Source organism: Gopherus evgoodei, unplaced genomic scaffold (genome assembly GCF_007399415.2).
Source record: "Gopherus evgoodei ecotype Sinaloan lineage unplaced genomic scaffold, rGopEvg1_v1.p scaffold_34_arrow_ctg1, whole genome shotgun sequence".
NCBI lineage: Eukaryota > Metazoa > Chordata > Testudines > Testudinidae > Gopherus > Gopherus evgoodei.
Window position 1 is genome coordinate 5,753,635 of NW_022060016.1, and position 17,976 is coordinate 5,771,610.

Below are 17,976 nucleotides of genomic sequence, written 5' to 3' on the forward strand. Positions count from 1 at the left end.
GAGCAAACCGCGGCGTTCCCGGTTTGCTCTCTCGGTCCCGGAACCCCGAGCAAGCAGGTCTCCTTCCCTGCGGTTTGCTGGGTGGCTCCGGGACCGAGAGAGCAAACCGCGGCGTTCCCGGTTTGCTCTCTCGGTCCCGGAACCCCGAGCAAGCAGGTCTCCTTCCCTGCGGTTTGCTGGGTGGCTCCGGGACCGAGAGAGCAAACCGGGAAAGGAAACCAGCTTGATTACCAGAGGCTTCCTCCTTCCACGGAGGTCAAGAAAAGCGCTGGTAACTGTCTACATTGGATTACCAGCGCTGGATCACCAGCGCTGGATCCTCTACACCCGAGACAAAACGGGAGTACGGCCAGCGCTGCAAACAGGGAGTTGCAGCGCTGGTGGTGCCCTGCAGATGTGTACACCTTCAAAGTTGCAGCGCTGTAACTCCCTCACCAGCGCTGCAACTTTCTGATGTAGACAAGCCCTGAGTCTTTTGTCTGTCTGCCTGCTGTCTCTGAGCTTTGGAGAAGTAGCTCTGTTTTCTAATCTTCTGTTTCTAAGTGTAAGGACAAAGAGATCAGATAGTAAGTTATATGGTTTCTTTTCTTTGGTATTTGCATGAATATAAGTGCTGAAGTGCTTTAATTTGTATTCTTTTTGAATAAGGCTGTTTATTCAATATTCTTTTAAGCAATTGACCCTGTGTTGTATCATCTTAATACAGAGAGAACATTTGTATTTTTTCTTTCTTTTTTATATAAAGCTTTCTTTTAAGACCTGTTGGAGTTTTTCTTTACTTCAGGGAAATTGAGTCTGTACTCACCAGGGAATTGGTGGGAGGAAGAAATCAGGGGAGGTCTGTGTGTGTTGAATTGGCTAGCCTGATTTTGCATTCCCTCTGGGGAATAGGAAGGTCCTTTTTGTTTCCAGGATTGGAAACGGAGAGGGCAAGTTACTCTGTTTGGATTCACAGAGCTTGTGTCTGTGTATCTCTCCAGGAGCACCTGGAGGGGGGAAGGGAAACAGGATTATTTCCCTTTGTTGTGAGACTCAAGGGATTTGGGTCTTGGGGTCCCCAGGGAAGGTTTTTCAGGGGGACCAGAGTGCCCCAAAACACTCTAATTTTTTGGGTGGTGGCAGCAAGTACCAGGTCCAAGCTGGTAACTAAGCTTGGAGGCTTTCATGCTAACCCCCATATTTTGGACGCTAAGGTCCAAATCTGGGAATAAGGTTATAACAGCCACAGAGCGTCACCATCTGGGTCTACACTCCGAAGTCAGGTCGCCCCAGCTCCATGGCTCAGGGTGTGAGAAATCCACACTCCTGTGGGGCACAGGTAAGCCGACCTAACCCCCAGTACAGACAACGCTAGGTCCATGGGAGAGTTTGTCCATCCACCTAGCTACCACCTCTCGGGGAGAGGGATTGCGGAGAGTCCCCTACTGCTGTAGTGAGGGGCTACACTGCAGCAGTGAAGACATAGCCTGAGCCTCTGGCCTCCCTCCCTCCTGCTTCACCCTGCGAGCTCTGCCCAGGGAGTGCCGCTGAGCCAGACTCCTGGGAGAGCCTTGTCCGCGCTGCAGGAATTCATGCACCCACACAGATTTACAGTGCTACCAAGTGGCATCCAGGCTATTAAGTCCTTAACTTAACACAGAGAGCTGAGGTTCAAGCAGAGCCCATTCTGGCCCACCTGATCTGTAGTGAAGTGTTCAGGATCTGTGTGTCTCTCTGACTTCCTAAGTCGTTCCCAAGTGAGAGCCCCAAGCTTTCTTCCAGACCCAGAATCCCACACTTAGTCTCAGCCCCAGTCCTCTGTTCTCCAGTTGGGGTCTGTGCCCAGCTTCCCTGCTCAAAGTGTCATTCCAGGACTCAGAATCATAGAATATCAGGGTTGGAAGAGACCTCAGGAGGACATCTAGTCCAACCCCCTGCTCAAAGCAGGACCAACCCCAACTAAATCATCCTAGCCCAGGGCCTTAAATACCTCTAAGGAAGGAGATTCCACCACCTTCCTAGATAACCCATTCAAGTGCTTCACCACCCCTCCTAGTGAAATAGTGTTTCCTAATATCCAGCCTACACCTCCCACACTGCAACTTAAGACCATTGCTCCTTGTTCGGTCATCTGCCACCACTGAGAACAGCCGAGCTCCATCCTCTTTGGAACCCACTTTCAGGTAGTTGAAGGCTGCCATCAAATCCTCCCCCACTTTTCTCTTCTGCAGACTAAATGAGCCCAGTTCCTGCAGCCTCCCCTCGTAAGTCATGTGCCCAGTCTCCTAATCATTTTTGTTGCCCTCCGCTGGACTCTCTCCTGTTTGTCCACATCCTTTCTGTAGTGGGGGACCCCAAACTGGACGCAATACCCCAGATGTGGCCTCACCAGTGCTGAATAGCGGGGAATAATCACTTCCCTTGATCTGCTGGCAATGCTACTAGTGCAGCCCAATATGCCTTTAGCCTTCTTGGCAACAAGCGCACACTGCTGACTCATATCAAGTTTCTTGTCCACTGTAATCCCCTTTTCTGCAGAACTACTGCTTAGCCAGTTGGTCCCCAGCCGGTAGCAGTGCATGGGATTCTTCCATCCTAAGTGCCAGACTCTGCACTTGTTCTTGTTGAACCTCATCAGATTTCTTTTGGCCCAATCCTCCAATTTGTCTAGGTCACTCTGAACCCCTATCCCTACCCTCCAGTTTATCTACCTGTCCCTTCAATTTAGTGTCATCAGCGAACATGCTGAGGGTGAAATCCATCCCATCATTAATGAAGATGTTGAACAAAACCTGCCCTAGGACCGACCCTTGGAGCACTGTGCTTGATACCGGCTGCCAATTAGACATTGAGCCATTGATCACTGCCTGTTGAGCCTGACGATCTAACCAGCTTTCTATCTACCTTATAGTCCATTCATCCAATCCATACTTTTTTGACTTGCAAGAATACTGTGGGAGACCGTAATCAAAGGCTTTGCTAAAGTCAAGATATGTCACGTCCTCTGCTTTCCCCATATACACACAGCCAGTTGTCTCATCATAGAAGGCAATCAGGTTGGTCAGGCATGACTTGCCCTTGGTGAATCCATGTTGACTGTTCCTGATCACCTTCTTCTCCTCCAAGTGCTTCCAAATGGATTCCTTGAGTCATTGGAGCTGGCATTGTCTCTCTGGTCCCCTTGCTAATCTGGGTCCATTTCAGCCAATTCCTTAATGACTCAATTCATTGACTGTTCCTGATCACCTTCTTCTCCTCCAAGTGCTTCCAAATGGATTCCTTGAGTCATTGGAGCTGGCATTGTCTCTCTGGTCCCCTTGCTAATCTGGGTCCATTTCAGCCAATTCCTTAATGACTCAATTCATTGCACCCAGACTGGGAGGTGACACACACACACGCCAGTGTCTTTTAGCCTGTCCTGAGAGCAAGCTTGAACCTGTGTCCCCCCACTGAGTAGCCATGCAAAGATTGGGGGGAAACTGAGGCACACAGCTGACTAATAAAAATATTACAAAAAATTCCAAATTCATCACATCTTGTTAATGTGTTTGGTCCCAACCCAGAGAACGCCCATGACACTCAGCTTGAGCTAGGCCAGTCCCACTCCACAAGGAGAAATCAACCCATACCCAGCCAGTGAGGAGCCATGCACTGGGAGTGGGGAAACTGAGTCATGCATCGTGTTATACGGAACGTCAGACTAGATTATCACAATGGTTGCACCTGGCCTTGGAATCTATGATTCTGTGATTAGTTTTCATAAAAATATTGCAAAAAATAAATCCCTCATTCTTCACAGGGGACCAGGAAATAGAGCAGGGAGGGAGAAGTGCTGCTGGAAGCCAGGACTCCTGAGTTCTGTCCCTTGTGCTGGGAGAGCAGTGGGGTTTAGTGGGTTAGAGCAGGGGCTGGGAGCCAGGACTCCTGAGTTCTATCCCTTATGCTGGGAGAGCAGTGGGGTTTAGTGGGTTAGAGCAGGGGCTAGGAGCCAGGACTCCTGGGTTCTGTTCCTGGTGCTGGGAGGGGAGTGGGGTTTAGTGGGTTAGAGCAGGCAGCTAGAAGCCAGGACTCCTGGGTTCTGTTCAAGTGATGGACTCTGTAGCCGTCCCTTTATGGGCCTCAATTTTCCCACCATGGCTGGGCTGCAGAGTGCAGTGGCTCCTGCTGCTCTCCATCTGCCATGGCCCCCAGTGTGGGCAGGAGGCACTGGGTGGCAGAAGCTCCAGCCCCCTGACTATAACAGGGTTCAAAAAAGAACTAGGATAGGTCCATCAATGGCTATTAGCCAGGATGGGCAGGGATGGTGTCCCTAGCCTCTGTGTGCCAGAAGCTGGTAATGGGCGACGGGATGGATCACTTGATGATTCTCTATTCTGTTCATTCCCTCTGGGGCAGCTGGCGCTGTCCACTGTCAGCAGACAGGATACTGGGCTAGAGGGACCTTTGATCTGACCCAGTATGGCGGTTCTTATGTCCCTTGTGTCATGGACTCATAGATCATGCCCACTCTTGGCCCTGTGCGGTCCGTGGAGGGTGCCTCTTTCAGTGTGACAGCCCTTTTCTCCCCCATAGGAGACAAGGAAAAACAAGAAACTCCCCCACTTCGTCACACCCTGGACGTAACCAGCTTCATGCAGTGGGATTCCATGACATACATGGCTCTGTGCTGCTGGGCGCTGATAAATCCAGGACACAGTCAGTGATTTATGGGCTGTGCCAGGGCCAGACCTCCATAGGGCTGAGCAGGGAAGCTGGCTTGCTGCCAGGAGCAGAATTAGAAATGGCTGGCACAGGGTCGGGGGAGTCGTAACGCAGCTGGACGCTGCACAGCCAGGGAGCACAGAGTGAGGAAGGGGGAGGTGTGGGGGTTTGGTGCCCCTCAATCCCAACCTGCAGCCCCTTGGCCCCTTCTAGCCTTGGGCTTCACTCCAGGCAGTGCCCCTCAGTCCCAACCCACAGCCCCTGCTATCCCAGCCCTGGGCTCCCCCTCAAGTTCTCTGCCGATGCCCCTCATTTCCGACCCCCAGCACCTGCTGCGGCAGCTCCCCACCGCAGCCCTGGGTCCCTTGGCTGATCTCTCGCTGTCATGCCTTGAGCCTGCAGGTAGTGACGTGTCTCAGCGATAAACAGAAGTAGTTTGGGCCGGGGCTGGCAGGAGAGTCGATCTGCCTGGAGCAGAGCAGGCGGGGGCACGGGGTGTTGGCTCTGCACCTGACTTCCCTTTAATCACTGACTCAAGGCAGGGACGGGGATTAGCCAGTGCTCCCTGGAGGGACAGTAAGTCTAGCCCAGTAAACAGGGATGGGGGTCAATGGCCCTGGGGCGGGTGATGGGATTCAAGGGACAGCCCGTCCTGCTGGGATGCAGCCAGCCAGGGAGCCCAGTGCACCACGCTGCCATGGTGCTGTGTGTAACCCCTCAGCCTGTGGGCCCCCTACCCACATGAACACCACACACCAGGGTGTTGGTGCCCGCTGCCCAGCAGGGAAGCACTGGGCCCCATGAGGCAGAACTGTGGTTACACAGGCAGAGCCAGAGCCATCACATCTGTGCCACAGGAGAGAAAGGATACAGGGTCCTGAACTGTGCCCAGGGCTCTGGAAGTTCGAGATGCCCAAACCCCCACAGCCAGAGCCTTCTCATCCCCTCCACGGGGAAGGTGAGAGGGGGAAGGGGGCACTGCCCCTTTTGTGGGACCCTGGCCATGCCTGTTACCCAGAGAGAGGCGTGCTGCTTGCTGAGCCCTGGCCCAATGCAGTCTGGTGGCAGGGAGTTCCCCAGGTTCAGTGGGTGTTGTCTGAAATCAGCTTCCCTGGGAGCAGCCTGAAATGCATGGCTCTGTTTTACTGCTTACCCCAGCTCTGTATCACCACCTGCCCACGGAGCCATGCGCCGAGCAGCACTGCCTAGAGAGCTGCCCAGGGGCCTGTCTCTGAGCAGGGACATTTAGTGCAGAGACAGGGAGGGGTCTGAGGAGGTCAAATGACCCCCCAACCCACCAGGTGAATGACTCTGTATCAGCCCCAGAGACCCACAGCTTCAGCAGCAGAGGGACAGCAGCTAGGCATGGCCAGCCTTTCCCACAGCAGCTGCAAGACCTCTTGTGTGTCATTCCCAGGGGGCTTAAAGCACAATGGTAATGCAACATTATTTAAATGTGGCCTGAAGAGCTTCCCACCAGGCATCCTCAGCAACGCCTGGGCTCTGGCCCTCCAGCACGGTCTGCAAGCTGCGGGACTGACTGCACAAGCTGGCAGCAGCAGGAGACTTATCCAGGATGGGTGGGGATGGGCCATGAGGGGCAGGTGCTCGGGGTGCTCAAGGCTCTCCCCCTCATTAGGGGCTCCCCCAGGGCAGTGTCTATTGCTGCTGCTGCTGCTCCAAGGGTGTTGGCGTGAGCCTGGCTCTTCACCATGTTCATGGCCAGTGATTATTTCGGCTGCTGCCCCCTTTTCCCTGCGCCGGCGAAAGACGGGAAATGGTGGATTTTTAACACGTATTTTGGCCAAGCCCAGGGGATTTTCACTGGCAGAAAAGGCACTGCTGGAGCCAGGGGCTTTCTTTGCCAGATAGCAAAGGCCTGCAGCAAACTGGAGGGGGGTGGAGGGTGACAAGAAAGAAATCTTTTAGAACAGATGGAAGGTGTAAGGCAGAATAAATACAGGGTGCTCCCCATTGCTCCTAGCCAGGCATCCTGCAGTGCCCTGGCACCTGCTGTTCACCAGTTTCTGCTCAGGACAGGACAGGACTTGACCCTCTCATGCTGGCACCACCTCAGCCTGGCCACCGTGGCCCCTGGGATGGTTCTTGGGGTGCCCAGGGCTGGGTGTCACCATGTTACCCCCTGTTGCCTCCAGCCACAGACTTGCTGGTGCTTAGTCGGGTGTCAGCTCCCTGATCCCTCCAGCCTGGCAGCCATTTGGCCAGCCTACCCTTTGCCTCGTGGGTGAGCAACAGCTGGGCCTGAGTCCCTCAGAAAACCTCCCGCTGTGGGGTGCTGCCCTCTCTCCAATGCTGCAGCCCCCATGGGACCGGGGCACACACCAGCGTGTCCAGATCCGCTGCAGCCCCTTGCACAACACCCTGCCCTGAGCTCTGGTTCCAGAGAGCACACGGGGACGTTTAGTCCCAGCGAGGCCAGTGAGGAAGGACAGTGGCAACAGAAGGGTTCCACATAAAACAAAAGCAACACACGCTGTCTGGAGCCAGCCCTAAAGCCACCTGCCCAGGCGAATCTGGCTGCAGGATGCGCCTCTCACCCGGACGTCCGCGGCGTTTTCAGCCAAGATAGACAGAGTTCCAGAGTGTACCCACACTGCCCGCTTCTGCCCAGATGCAGAACAAAGGCGGGTCTTTCTGCCTTCTACTTATACCTCAAAGTTCATCCTCTATCCTCCGAGTCTGGATAGCCCCCTTCGCTTATTGTCAGACATGTTGATGCCCTGTTGATTTCACCAGTGCACAGACTGGGTGCTGGGTTCCCCTCCCCCCTGCACACAGATTTGGTGCTGAGTCCTCCCCCATGCCCCATGCACAGACTGGGTCCCATGCACAGACTGGGTGCTGAGCCCCCCCCCCCATGCACAGACTGAGTGCTGAGTCCCAGCCCCCATGCACAGACTGGGTGCTGGTTACCCTCTGAGCATGTGCTAAGTGCTGGATTCCCCCTGCAAAGAGACTGGATGCTGGGTTCCCCCCTGCCCATGCATAGATTGGATGCCCCTCAGTCCCAACCTGCAGCCTCCAGCTGCCCCAGCTTTGGGGTCCTCGCCATGTCTTGGACCCATTTGCAGTACGGAAGCTGCCGGGGGAGCCCCCCTCCCCAGTTATATTTAGTGGCTGTGTGCAGCCGCATGCCTTGGCTACTTGTTGACAGTTTCCAATTACAGCTGCGCCCGGAGGTTCGTGTCTTGAGGCCTTTGGCATCTGGAGTAAGCCACAGGCCGCATTCCGGAAACACAGCCAGGATGCAGGGTGCAAGGCCAGCCCCGCTCCTGTGCAGGATGTGGACCATGGGGCTCAGTCCCGATGCCCCATAGCCTCCGTAGGAGCTGACCCCACTGCCCATGCAGCCCCACCATAGGGAGTCTCAGACCATACCCAGCCTCACCCCATGCACCTTCACTGCAAGGTGCTTAGTCCTTGCCCTCCTGCCCCATACGGCCCCAGGTCTCAGTCCCTGCCTGTCTGCCCCATACGGCCCCGGGTCTCAGTCCTTGCCCTCCTGCCCCATACTGCCCTGGGTCTCAGTCCTTGCCCTCCTGCCCCATACGGCCCCAGGTCTCAGTACCTGCCTGTCTGCCCCATACGGCCCCGGGTCTCAGTCCCTGCCTGTCTGCCCCATGTCTCAGTCCTTGCCCTCCTGCCCCATACAGTCCCAGGTCTCAGTCCCTCCCCTCCTGCCCCATACAGCCGTGGGTCTCAGTCCCTGCCTGTCTGCCCCATACGGCCCCGGGTCTCAGTCCCTGCCTGCCTTCCCCATACGGCCCCGGGTCTCAGTCCCTGCCTGCCTTCCTCATACTGCCCCGGGTCTCAGTCCCTGCCTGTCTGCCCCATACGGCCCCGGGTCTCAGTCCCTGCCTGTCTGCCCCATACTGCCCCGGGTCTCAGTCCCTGCCTGTCTGCCCCATACTGCCCCAGGTCTCAGTCCCTGCCTGCCTTCCCCATACAGCCCCGGGTCTCAGTCCCTGCCTGCCTTCCTCATACTGCCCCGGGTCTCAGTCCCTGCCTGTCTGCCCCATACTGCCCCGGGTCTCAGTCCCTGCCTGCCTTCCCCATACGGCCCCGGGTCTCAGTCCCTGCCTGCCTTCCCCATACTGCCCCAGGTCTCAGTCCCTGCCTGTCTGCCCCATACTGCCCCGGGTCTCAGTCCCTGCCTGTCTGCCCCATACTGCCCCGGCTCTCAGTCCCTGCCTGCCTTCCCCATACGGCCCCGGGTCTCAGTCCCTGCCTGCCTTCCCCATACAGCCCCAGGTCTCAGTCCCTGCCTGTCTTCCCCATACTGCCCTGTGTCTCGGCCCCTGCCCTCCTGCCCCATACGGCCCCAGGTCTCAGCCCCTGCCCTCCTGCCTTCCTGCCCCATATGGCCCCAGGTCTCAGCCCCTGCCCTCCTGCCCCATACAGTCCCAGGTCTCAGTCCCTGCCCTCCTGCCCCATACATTCCCATAGTGGGCAGCTGGCTCAGCTTAGAGAGTTCATGGCAGCTGAGTGAGGCCAATAACATCAGCCTGGGGCCTGTGGGACGAATCCAGCAGCTGAGGAGCGAGGATGGGACATGGGTCTGATCTGGGGCTTTGTGGGTCATGGGGGGCGGTGTCAGGCAGGTAGCCCCATTGCTCTGGTATGGTGAAGGAAGCTCCGAGCCGTTAATGTTAGGATTGTGCTTTTATTACCCCTCCTCCGCTCACGCCTTCTCTGCAATCCCCCAGGCCAGGCTCCCAGCACCAGCCTCTGGCCATGGTCCCTGCTAAGCAATGTGTCCTGCAAGTCCTTGGTCCCTGCGTCCCCTTGGCCATGGCAGGTGCCTGTGCCTGGCGGCAGTGCCCATGGGCCTGGGGCTCAGCGGCAATGGCTGCTCCTCAGCAGAGTCCTGTCCGCACGGGCAGCGCCCGGCTCCTTGGGCTCCAGCCAGGGGCACTTGACGTGGGCCATGGCAATGCTGGCTGGACTGCGCTGGATGGGGTCGGGGTGCAGCAGCCCTCGCAGCATCTCCCGGGCCTCGTAGGTGAAGCGCCCCCAGTGGGGTGGGCGCGGGCGGATGCGGGGGCTGCGATGCCAGCGCTCAAAGTCCCGGTAGTGCCGGTCGGCAGCCGTGTGCCAGGGGAAGAAGCCAGTCAGCACGCAGAAAAGCAGCACGCCCAGCGCCCAGGCATCCAGGCTGGGCTGGGCCGGCAGGCGGGCCGAGGGCCCCAAGTGGCACAGCTCGGGTGCTGTGTAGGGCAGGTTCTCAGGCAGGGCCTCGATGGCAGTGCCCCGTGGGCAGCTCAACCCGAAGTCGGTCAGCTTGACACGCCGGCACTCAGGGTCGAGCAGCAGCACGTTCTCAGGCTTGACATCGCGGTGAACCAGCCCCTTGGCCCCCATGAACTCCAGGGCGCTGGCGAGCTGCAGAGCACAGCGCTTGACCTGCAGCTCTGCGATCCCCAACCCCACCTAGGGAGAGAGGTTACACACAGTGCCCTGGAGGGGAAGGGCTCCGGATCCTACTGCCCACCTCCAGGCCAGCCAGCCCCCACCCTGGGGCGGATGGGAGCGGCCTCCTCAGTGCGGAAAGACCCCTGTCCCATTCCCCGTGCCTGCCCTGGGCTGGATCTGAGTTGGTGCCCCCTAGAGGGGAAAGGTCCCATGTCCCAATCCCCATCCCTTGAGCCAGCCGGTGCTGGGTGGGAGCTGGCGCCCCCTAGAGGGGAAAGGCCCCATGTCGCATTCTCTGCCCCCTGAGCCAGCCAGTCCCCATCCTGGGGCCAGGTGGGAGCTGGCGCCCCCTAGAGGGGAAAGGCCCCATGTCGCATTCTCTGCGCCCTGAGCCAGCCAGTCCCCATCCTGGGGCCGGGTGGGAGCTGGCGCCCCCTAGAGGGGACAGGCCCCATGTCCCATTCCCTGCCCCCTGAGCCAGCCAGCCCCCTGCCCTGGGGCCAGATGGGAGCTGGCGCCCCCTAGAGGGGAAAGGCCCCATGTCCCATTCTCTGCCCCCTGAGCCAGCCAGTCCCCATCCTGGGGCCGGGTGGGAGCTGGCGCCCCCTAGAGGGGACAGGCCCCATGTCCCATTCCCTGCCCCCTGAGCCAGCCAGCCCCCTGCCCTGGGGCCGGATGGGAGCTGGCGCCCCCTAGAGGGGACAGGCCCCATGTCCCATTCCCTGCCCCCTGAGCCAGCCAGTCCCCATCCTGGGGCCGGATGGGAGCTGGCGACCCCTAGAGGGGACAGGCCCCATGTCCCATTCCCTGCCCCCTGAGCCAGCCAGCCCCCTGCCCTGGGGCCAGATGGGAGCTGGCGCCCCCTAGAGGGGACAGGCCCCATGTCCCATTCTCTGCCCCCTGAGCCAGCCAGCCCCCTGCCCTGGGGCCGGATGGGAGCTGGCGCCCCCTAGAGGGGACAGGCCCCATGTCCCATTCCCTGCCCCCTGAGCCAGCCAGTCCCCATCCTGGGGCCGGATGGGAGCTGGCGCCCCCTAGAGGGGACAGGCCCCATGTCCCATTCCCTGCCCCCTGAGCCAGCCAGTCCCCATCCTGGGGCCGGATGGGAGCTGGCGCCCCCTAGAGGGGACAGGCCCCATGTCCCATTCCCTGCCCCCTGAGCCAGCCAGTCCCCATCCTGGGGCCGGATGGGAGCTGGCGCCCCCTAGAGGGGACAGGCCCCATGTCCCATTCCCTGCCCCCTGAGCCAGCCAGTCCCCATCCTGGGGCCGGGTGGGAGCTGGCGCCCCCTAGAGGGGACAGGCCCCATGTCCCATTCCCTGCCCCCTGAGCCAGTCAGTCCCCATCCTGGGGCCGGATGGGAGCTGGCGCCCCCTAGAGGGGACAGGCCCCATGTCCCATTCCCTGCCCCCTGAGCCAGTCAGTCCCCATCCTGGGGCCGGATGGGAGCTGGCGCCCCCTAGAGGGGACAGGCCCCATGTCCCATGCCCGTCCCCAATGTGGCTGCGTCGGAGGCTCCGGCTCATAGTACCTGTGGCTGCAGCAGGGAGAAGAGGTCCCTTGCAGGGGCAAGCTCCTGCGCGAAGACATAGTGGTGCCTGGTCTGGAAGGCGATGCCCAGGGCGCTGGCGATGCAGGGGTGGGCGGCCAGGCTCAGCGCGATGCAGTACTCGCTCAGGAAGTCCCGCAGCTCAGTGTCCCGCTTCTCAATGAACTTCAATGCCATCGGGCTGCCTGGCGGGGAAGGACATGGGGAGGGGTCAGGGCTACTGTCCCGCCCCCACACCAGATCATACCCCTCCCCCATGCTGGATTAGACCCTTCCCCTGCATTGGATCAGACCCACATATTCTCTGCCCCCCTATCTTGTGCATCAGCCCTCCCCCCACATTCTAGCTCAGCCCACCCCACCCCCCCGCCCCATGCTGCTCTGTGGGGACAAGGGCTGTCAGGCTGTAGGATCCCAAGGCCCAGCAGCTAGCCGGGGTGTGGAGTCTGGGGACAGAGGGGCACAGTGCTCCATGTCTGGCCCTGGACAGGGCTCCCCCTCCCCAGCCGGTGCCCGTCAGTTGGTGGGTGTGGTGCTGGCGCTGCTAGGGGAACAGGAGCAGTGGGACTCTGTGGGAGGTGGGGCCACATGGACACAGACTGCCCCCCCCCGCCAGCCCTGGCAGCCCAGGCCCTACCTTGCCGCTGGTGCACAGCCAGCAGTACGTGGCCATAGGAGCCACTGCCCAGCTCCCTCAGGATGGTGTATGACTGGGTGACCTCCAGCCAGGGCAGGTTCTGTGCTGTCAGCTCCATCATCTCCTCCAGCTGCTGCTCCGCTTCCCACGGTGTGGGCAGGGCCATGGCTGCGGGATGGGGAGGGATGGGGTTGACACCGCCAGGAGCAGTGTCCAGATGACCGCCCGGGGACACGGACATCACCAGCCCAGCACTGAGATCCAGCCTGCATTGGCACCTTTGCTTTGCCGTGCTGGCCTCAGGGCTGCCCACGTAGGGTGACCAGGTGTCTGATTTTTGACCGGAACACTTGGTCGAAAAGGGAACCTGGTGGCTCTGGTCAGCACCACTGACTGGGTCATTGACTGTCCAGTTGGCAGCAGGGCCTCAGAGGAGGGGCAGGGCATGGGGCAGGGCAAGAGTGTTCAGTTTTGTGCAAGTAGAAAGTTGGCAATCCTATGCCCATACCATGCCCAGCTGGCTAAAGCACCCTGCTCTGTTTGGGGACGGCTGCGAATTCCATCTGGGTGCCTGAACCCCTGCACAGCGGACAAGCCTCCCCCAGGGCTCTGGCTCAGTTGGACGCTCTGGGCAGAGCTCACAGGGTGGAGCAGGAGGCTGGAGCCCAGGGGCTCAGTCTTGGAGGCGGTGAGGCCATGTGGCCTGCCCTGAAGGGAGAGTGAGACCCCTCGGGGGTTTGGCACTCAGGCTTCCTCCAAGAGATAATTTAAAAGCTGGGACCTGCTTCTGTGGATCCATGACAGCTGCTTATACAGGGCTCCCTCATCCAGTGCTGAGATGCGACTGCCTCTGGGGAGGGGCACGGGGGCTGTTTGTACAGGGACCCCTTGCCTGGTGCTGAGCTGTAGCCACCTCTGTGGTGGGGTGCAGGGGCTGTTTCACACAAGGTTACATCCCATGGAATAACGGCCCCTCCCAAGCCCTTTGGGGCCTGACAGCAGCTTCTCTATCCCTCTCTGCATGGGCCAAGTCATGGCTTCCTGTAGCTGGCCAGTTGCGGACCAAGGGGACATAGCCCCTGCACTGGGCTCTCCTTCCAGCCTGTGGAGGCTGGGCAGACTCCAGGTCCCACTGATGCTCTGCCTTGGCGGAAGAGCAGCTCCCTTGCTTTAGTGACACCTCTCCCTGCCCCGCTGAGCCTGAACTTCCCCAGGCACCTCTACAACCCTGGGTTCCGGGGCCAAATTCATACCGGCAGCAAACCTTATATAACTTGCAAGTGAAGGCAAGGCCTTAATCAGAGGCATCCCAGGAGTCCTGGCTTCCAGCCCTCCTGCTCTAAACACTAGACCCCACTCCCCTCCCAGAGTTGGGAATAGAACCCAGGAGTCCTGGCTGCTACCTGGACTTGCTCAGGTGAGGAAGTGGCCCTGGTGTCAGAGCCCCCCCCGCAACAAGTGCAGTGAATGTGGGACCAGAAGCCATGGACGCCCCTTGGCATCTTCAGGCTGGGAGCTGCCAGCAGCAAGAGAGGGGCAGCATCGAGAGGCAAAGCCACCTAGATGAATCAGTGACGCCCGTGGGCTTGGCGGGCACCAGGCTGCAGAGGGGCCAGATGGAGAGGGACCCCGCTTACCTGCCTCCAGGAGCCGGAACCCCACAGTTTGCACAGGAGAACTGCTGATTCCAGCCCTCTATCTTCCTGTCTGTCTGTCTGCTGGCCTGGGATGAGCCTTTTATCCCATCCACTCTGAGCTGAAAAGGGTCCCGTGGTGGCTGGCAGGTCCCAGCTGGCAGTGTGAGCCAAGGGTCAGGTGCGGTCAGTACCGGGGGCTGACACTCGCTGGGCCGGGATTAGTAGGCACTTATCTGGGTTATTTTTACCAGCTGGCACTGGATACTCCAGCCAGCCAGCCCCCACTTTCATTTACTCTTCCCCTCCCTCTGGCCCCCCACTACCTTCTGTTCAGGATTAGCTTGTCCCAGGTGTTCCTGGAAAGTCAGCTCCCGATGGCAGGGGAGCCCCCCACCCTGGAACCCCACTGGGGAGCTGGGTAATGGGGAGCACGGCAGAGACCCTGCTGGAGTCAAGCTCCAGGGAACAGCTTACCCCCAACAGAGCCCATAGCACTTTCTACCACTGTACACAGGGATCCCTTGCCTGGCACTGAGATACAGTCACCTCTGGGGTGTGGCATGGGAGCTGTTTATACAGGGAATGCTTGTCCGGCACTGAGATTCAGCCACCTCTGGGGTGTGGCATGGGAGCTGTTTATACAGGGAATGCTTGTCCGGCACTGAGATTCAGCCACCTCTGGGGTGGGTGTGGGAGTGGTGGACTAGCATCCGGACAGGCTACATGGGCACAGGGAGGTGAAGATGGGGACATTTCTGAAGAAGGAAGGTAGCTGGGATTGTCAAGGACGCGAGGTTCTTGCCGAGACATCAGAGAATATGTCCCTCCCCACCCTGCTCTGTGGGGACCCCACAAACAGTCTGGGCCTGTGGTGTTACTTTTGGTAAGACAGATATGAGGCCACACGGGGGCACTGGGGGTAAGCACTGACTGCTGGGAATTGCCCCTGGCCAGCCCCCCATCCCAACACTGGGTTGCCCTGGTAGGATCTACCAAGGGGGCTGGGAGCCAGGACTCCTGGGTTCTATCCCCGGCCCTGCTGGTACAAGCTGCCACCCCTTTACCTTCCCCATGCCCCCTGCAGCTCCTGCTCTGCCTGCCAGGCATGCTTCCTGCTGGAGACTCTGGCTTGTGGGGGGCAGCATGGGGGGCCTTGCCAGTCTGGGGAACTGCAGAGGTTGGGGTTGGCAGGGGAAGCTCTGGGACGCTCATGAGCAACTGAGCCCTCCCCCAACCAGGGTGAAGTCCCGGGGGGCTGCTCCCACCTCCCTCGGTTGTTTGCCTGAGTCTCTGGGTGGGGGGAGGGCAAGGGAGGCCTGGGGGCAGGGCAGGGACGGCTCAGGTGGGCAACAGAATCTTCCTGTTCCCAGAACCATGGCAACATGGCCACAACAAAGACCTATTCTGGGATCCCCTCGGGGGCTCTGTGCTTGTGTCATGGCGACGGCCCCAGATACAGCGTGTGGCATCTGCTCCGGGCGGGTGGTGGCAGGGACAGCATGTGACTCCCCCATCACCAGCCCCCCACCTTTTGAGCCACACACAACCTCCTCAGCACGGGGCCTTCCCCTTGGGAACAGGTTGGCTCGGGGGCACCATGCCCGGTGGTAACAAGGCCAGACTGGGCCGCACTTCGCAGGCACCAGATGCCAATGAAGAGGGGGCTCCTGACCTGGTGAGGCATGGCCACCCCGCCCCCCGCCAGCTCCCAGGCATGACAACTAGGGCCACGCTCCAGCTCTCTGCCCTACGGACACCAAACCACCTTGAGGTAGCAGGGACTTTATACAGGGACCCCTTCCCTGGTGCTGAGATGCAGCCACCTCTGGGCTGGGGCAGCTGTTTATACCAGGACCCCTCGCCTGGTCCTGAGATGCAGCCACCTCTGGAGTGGGGCAGCTGTGCATACAGGGACCCCTCGCCTGGCGCTGAGATGCAGCTGTGAAGGTTTGTCCAGGCCCCACATTTCACTCCCAAACTCCAGGGGAAAACGCCTTCCACAACAGTCAGAGTCCTTAATGTTAGTTTTTCAACACCAGCCATCAGGCCCAAGAGGAGCAGCCTGGGCCAGCAGCGACTGTGAGGGGCGAGTGCCCTGTGACAAAGGTGGGAATTGTCGTAGCATTTTATGAACTGTCTGTGTGACTCTGTACTGCTCTCCTTGGACAGTATTCAAGACAGAGAGCCGTCAGGAGGACTGGCTGGGCTGGTGTGGGCCCTGGGAAGGCAGAGCCGGGCTGGCATGGTGCCGGAGAAGACAGAGTTGGGTTGGCTGGGCTGGTGAGGCACCAGGGAAGGCAGAGCCAGTTTGGCATGGTGCCAGGGAAGGCAGAGCTGGGCTGGCTCCGCTGGCATGGCATCAGGGAAGGCAGAATGGGGTTGGTGTGGCGCCAGGGAAGGCAGAGCTGCGTTGGCTGGGCTGGCATGGTGCCAGGGAAGGCAGAGCTGGGTTGGTGTGGTGCCAGGGAAGGCAGAGGTAGGTTGGCGTGGTGCCAGGGAGAGCAGAGGTGGGTTGGTGTGGCACCAGAAAAGGCAGAGCTGGGTTGGCGTGGCACCAGGGAATGCAGAGCTGGGCTGGCTGGGTTGGCGTGGCACCAGGGAAGGCAGAGGCGGGTTGGTGTGGCACCAGAAAAGGCAGAGCTGGGTTGGCTTGGCACCAGGGAAGGCAGAGCTGGGCTGGCTGGGCTGGCATGGTGCCAGGGAAGGCAGAGCTGGGTTGGTGTGGTGCCAGGGAAGGCAGAGGTAGGTTGGCGTGGTGCCAGGGAGAGCAGAGGCGGGTTGGTGTGGCACCAGAAAAGGCAGAGCTGGGTTGGCATGGCACCAGGGAAGGCAGAGCTGGGCTGGCTGGGTTGGCGTGGCACCAGGGAAGGCAGAGGTGGGTTGGCTGGGCTGGCATGGTGCCAGGGAAGGCAGAGACAGGTTGGTGTGGTGCCAGAGAAGGCAGAGCCGGGTTGGCGCGGCACCAGGGAAGGCAGAGCTGGGCTGGCTGGGTTGGTGTGGCACCAGGGAAGGCAGAGCCAGGCTGGCTGAGTGTCCTGAGCAGAATCTCAAAGGTGGAGAAGAAGTTCCTGTTTGTTTCATGCTCACAGACCCATAACAAAATAGTAAAGGGGGGAGGGGAGAAGAGTGTGTAACAGGGAAAGTGCTCGGACAGGACGTAGGTCAGTTCCCAGCTCTCTCCCAGGTTTGTGGGTGAGATCTAGGGCAGGTCTCTGTTGGACAAAGGACAGTCCTTTGCTCCTCACAATAATCTGTATCCATGGGAGAGAAGGGCTGATTCCCTCCTTGTGAATCTCAGCAGATCCCTGGGAAGTAGCCAGTGCTCTTCTCTGAGGATCTTCTCCTGGGCCTCACAGGAATCTGATGCTCTCACTCCCCAAGCTGGCCTGGGGCCTTGGAGTTATGGGAATAAAGGGAAACAAGAAGACTTTTTATCAATACATTAGAAGCAAGAGGAAGACTAAGGACAGGGTAGGCCCACTGCTCAATGAGGAGGGGGTAACAGTAACGGGAGACTTGGAAATGGCAGAGATGATTAATGACTTCTTTGTTTCGGTCTTCACTGAGAAGTCTGAAGGAATGTCTAGTATAGTGAATGCTTACGGGAAGAGGGTAGGTTTAGAAGAGAAAATAAGGAAAGAGCAAGTAAAAAATCACTTAGAAAAGTTAGATGCCTGCAAGTCACCAGGGCCTGATGAAATGCATCCTAGAATACTCAAGGAGTTAATAGAGGAGGTATCTGAGCCTCTAGCTATTATCTTTGGGAAATCATGGGAGACGGGGGAGATTCCAGAAGACTGGAAGGGGGCAAATATAGTGCCCATCTATAAAAGGGGAAATAAAAACAACCCAGGAAACTACAGACCAGTTAGTTTAACTTCTGTGCCAGGGAAGATAATGGAGCAGGTAATCAAAGAAATCATCTGCAAACACTTGGAAGGTGGTAAGGTGATAGGGAATAGCCAGCATGGATTTGTAAAGAACAAATCGTGTCAAACGAATCTGATAACGTTCTTTGATAGGATAACGAGCCTTGTGGA

The 17,976-nt window shown here is 58.9% G+C and overlaps 2 protein-coding genes across 2 annotated transcripts in view; both read right to left on the bottom strand.

Moving 5' to 3' along the window:
- The window catches only part of LOC115641316, a 627,798-nt gene that overhangs the window by 72,687 nt on the left and 537,135 nt on the right, over nucleotides 1-17,976 (bottom strand).
- On the bottom strand, nucleotides 9,349-14,023 carry LOC115641401 (serine/threonine-protein kinase SBK2-like). Its single transcript, XM_030544534.1, has 4 exons — nucleotides 13,937-14,023; nucleotides 12,300-12,467; nucleotides 11,645-11,847; nucleotides 9,349-10,131 (listed from the first exon to the last, which is right to left on the bottom strand). Exons 2-4 carry the CDS (start codon nucleotides 12,463-12,465, stop codon nucleotides 9,538-9,540), a joined length of 963 nt encoding a protein of 320 aa, XP_030400394.1. The 5' UTR covers nucleotides 12,466-12,467; nucleotides 13,937-14,023; the 3' UTR covers nucleotides 9,349-9,537.

Bases quoted from the DNA above. Each gene is read 5' to 3' on its own strand.
- LOC115641401 (XM_030544534.1), bottom strand. From the start codon at position 12,465: ATGGCCCTGCCCACACCGTGGGAAGCGGAGCAGCAGCTGGAGGAGATG. The intron at 11,848-12,299 runs GTAGGGCCTGGG...CTTCCCCGCCAG, and splicing joins GGCTGTGCACCAGCGGCAAG to GCAGCCCGATGGCATTGAAG. The intron at 10,132-11,644 runs GTACTATGAGCC...CTCTCTCCCTAG, and splicing joins TCTCCCTGCTGCAGCCACAG to GTGGGGTTGGGGATCGCAGA.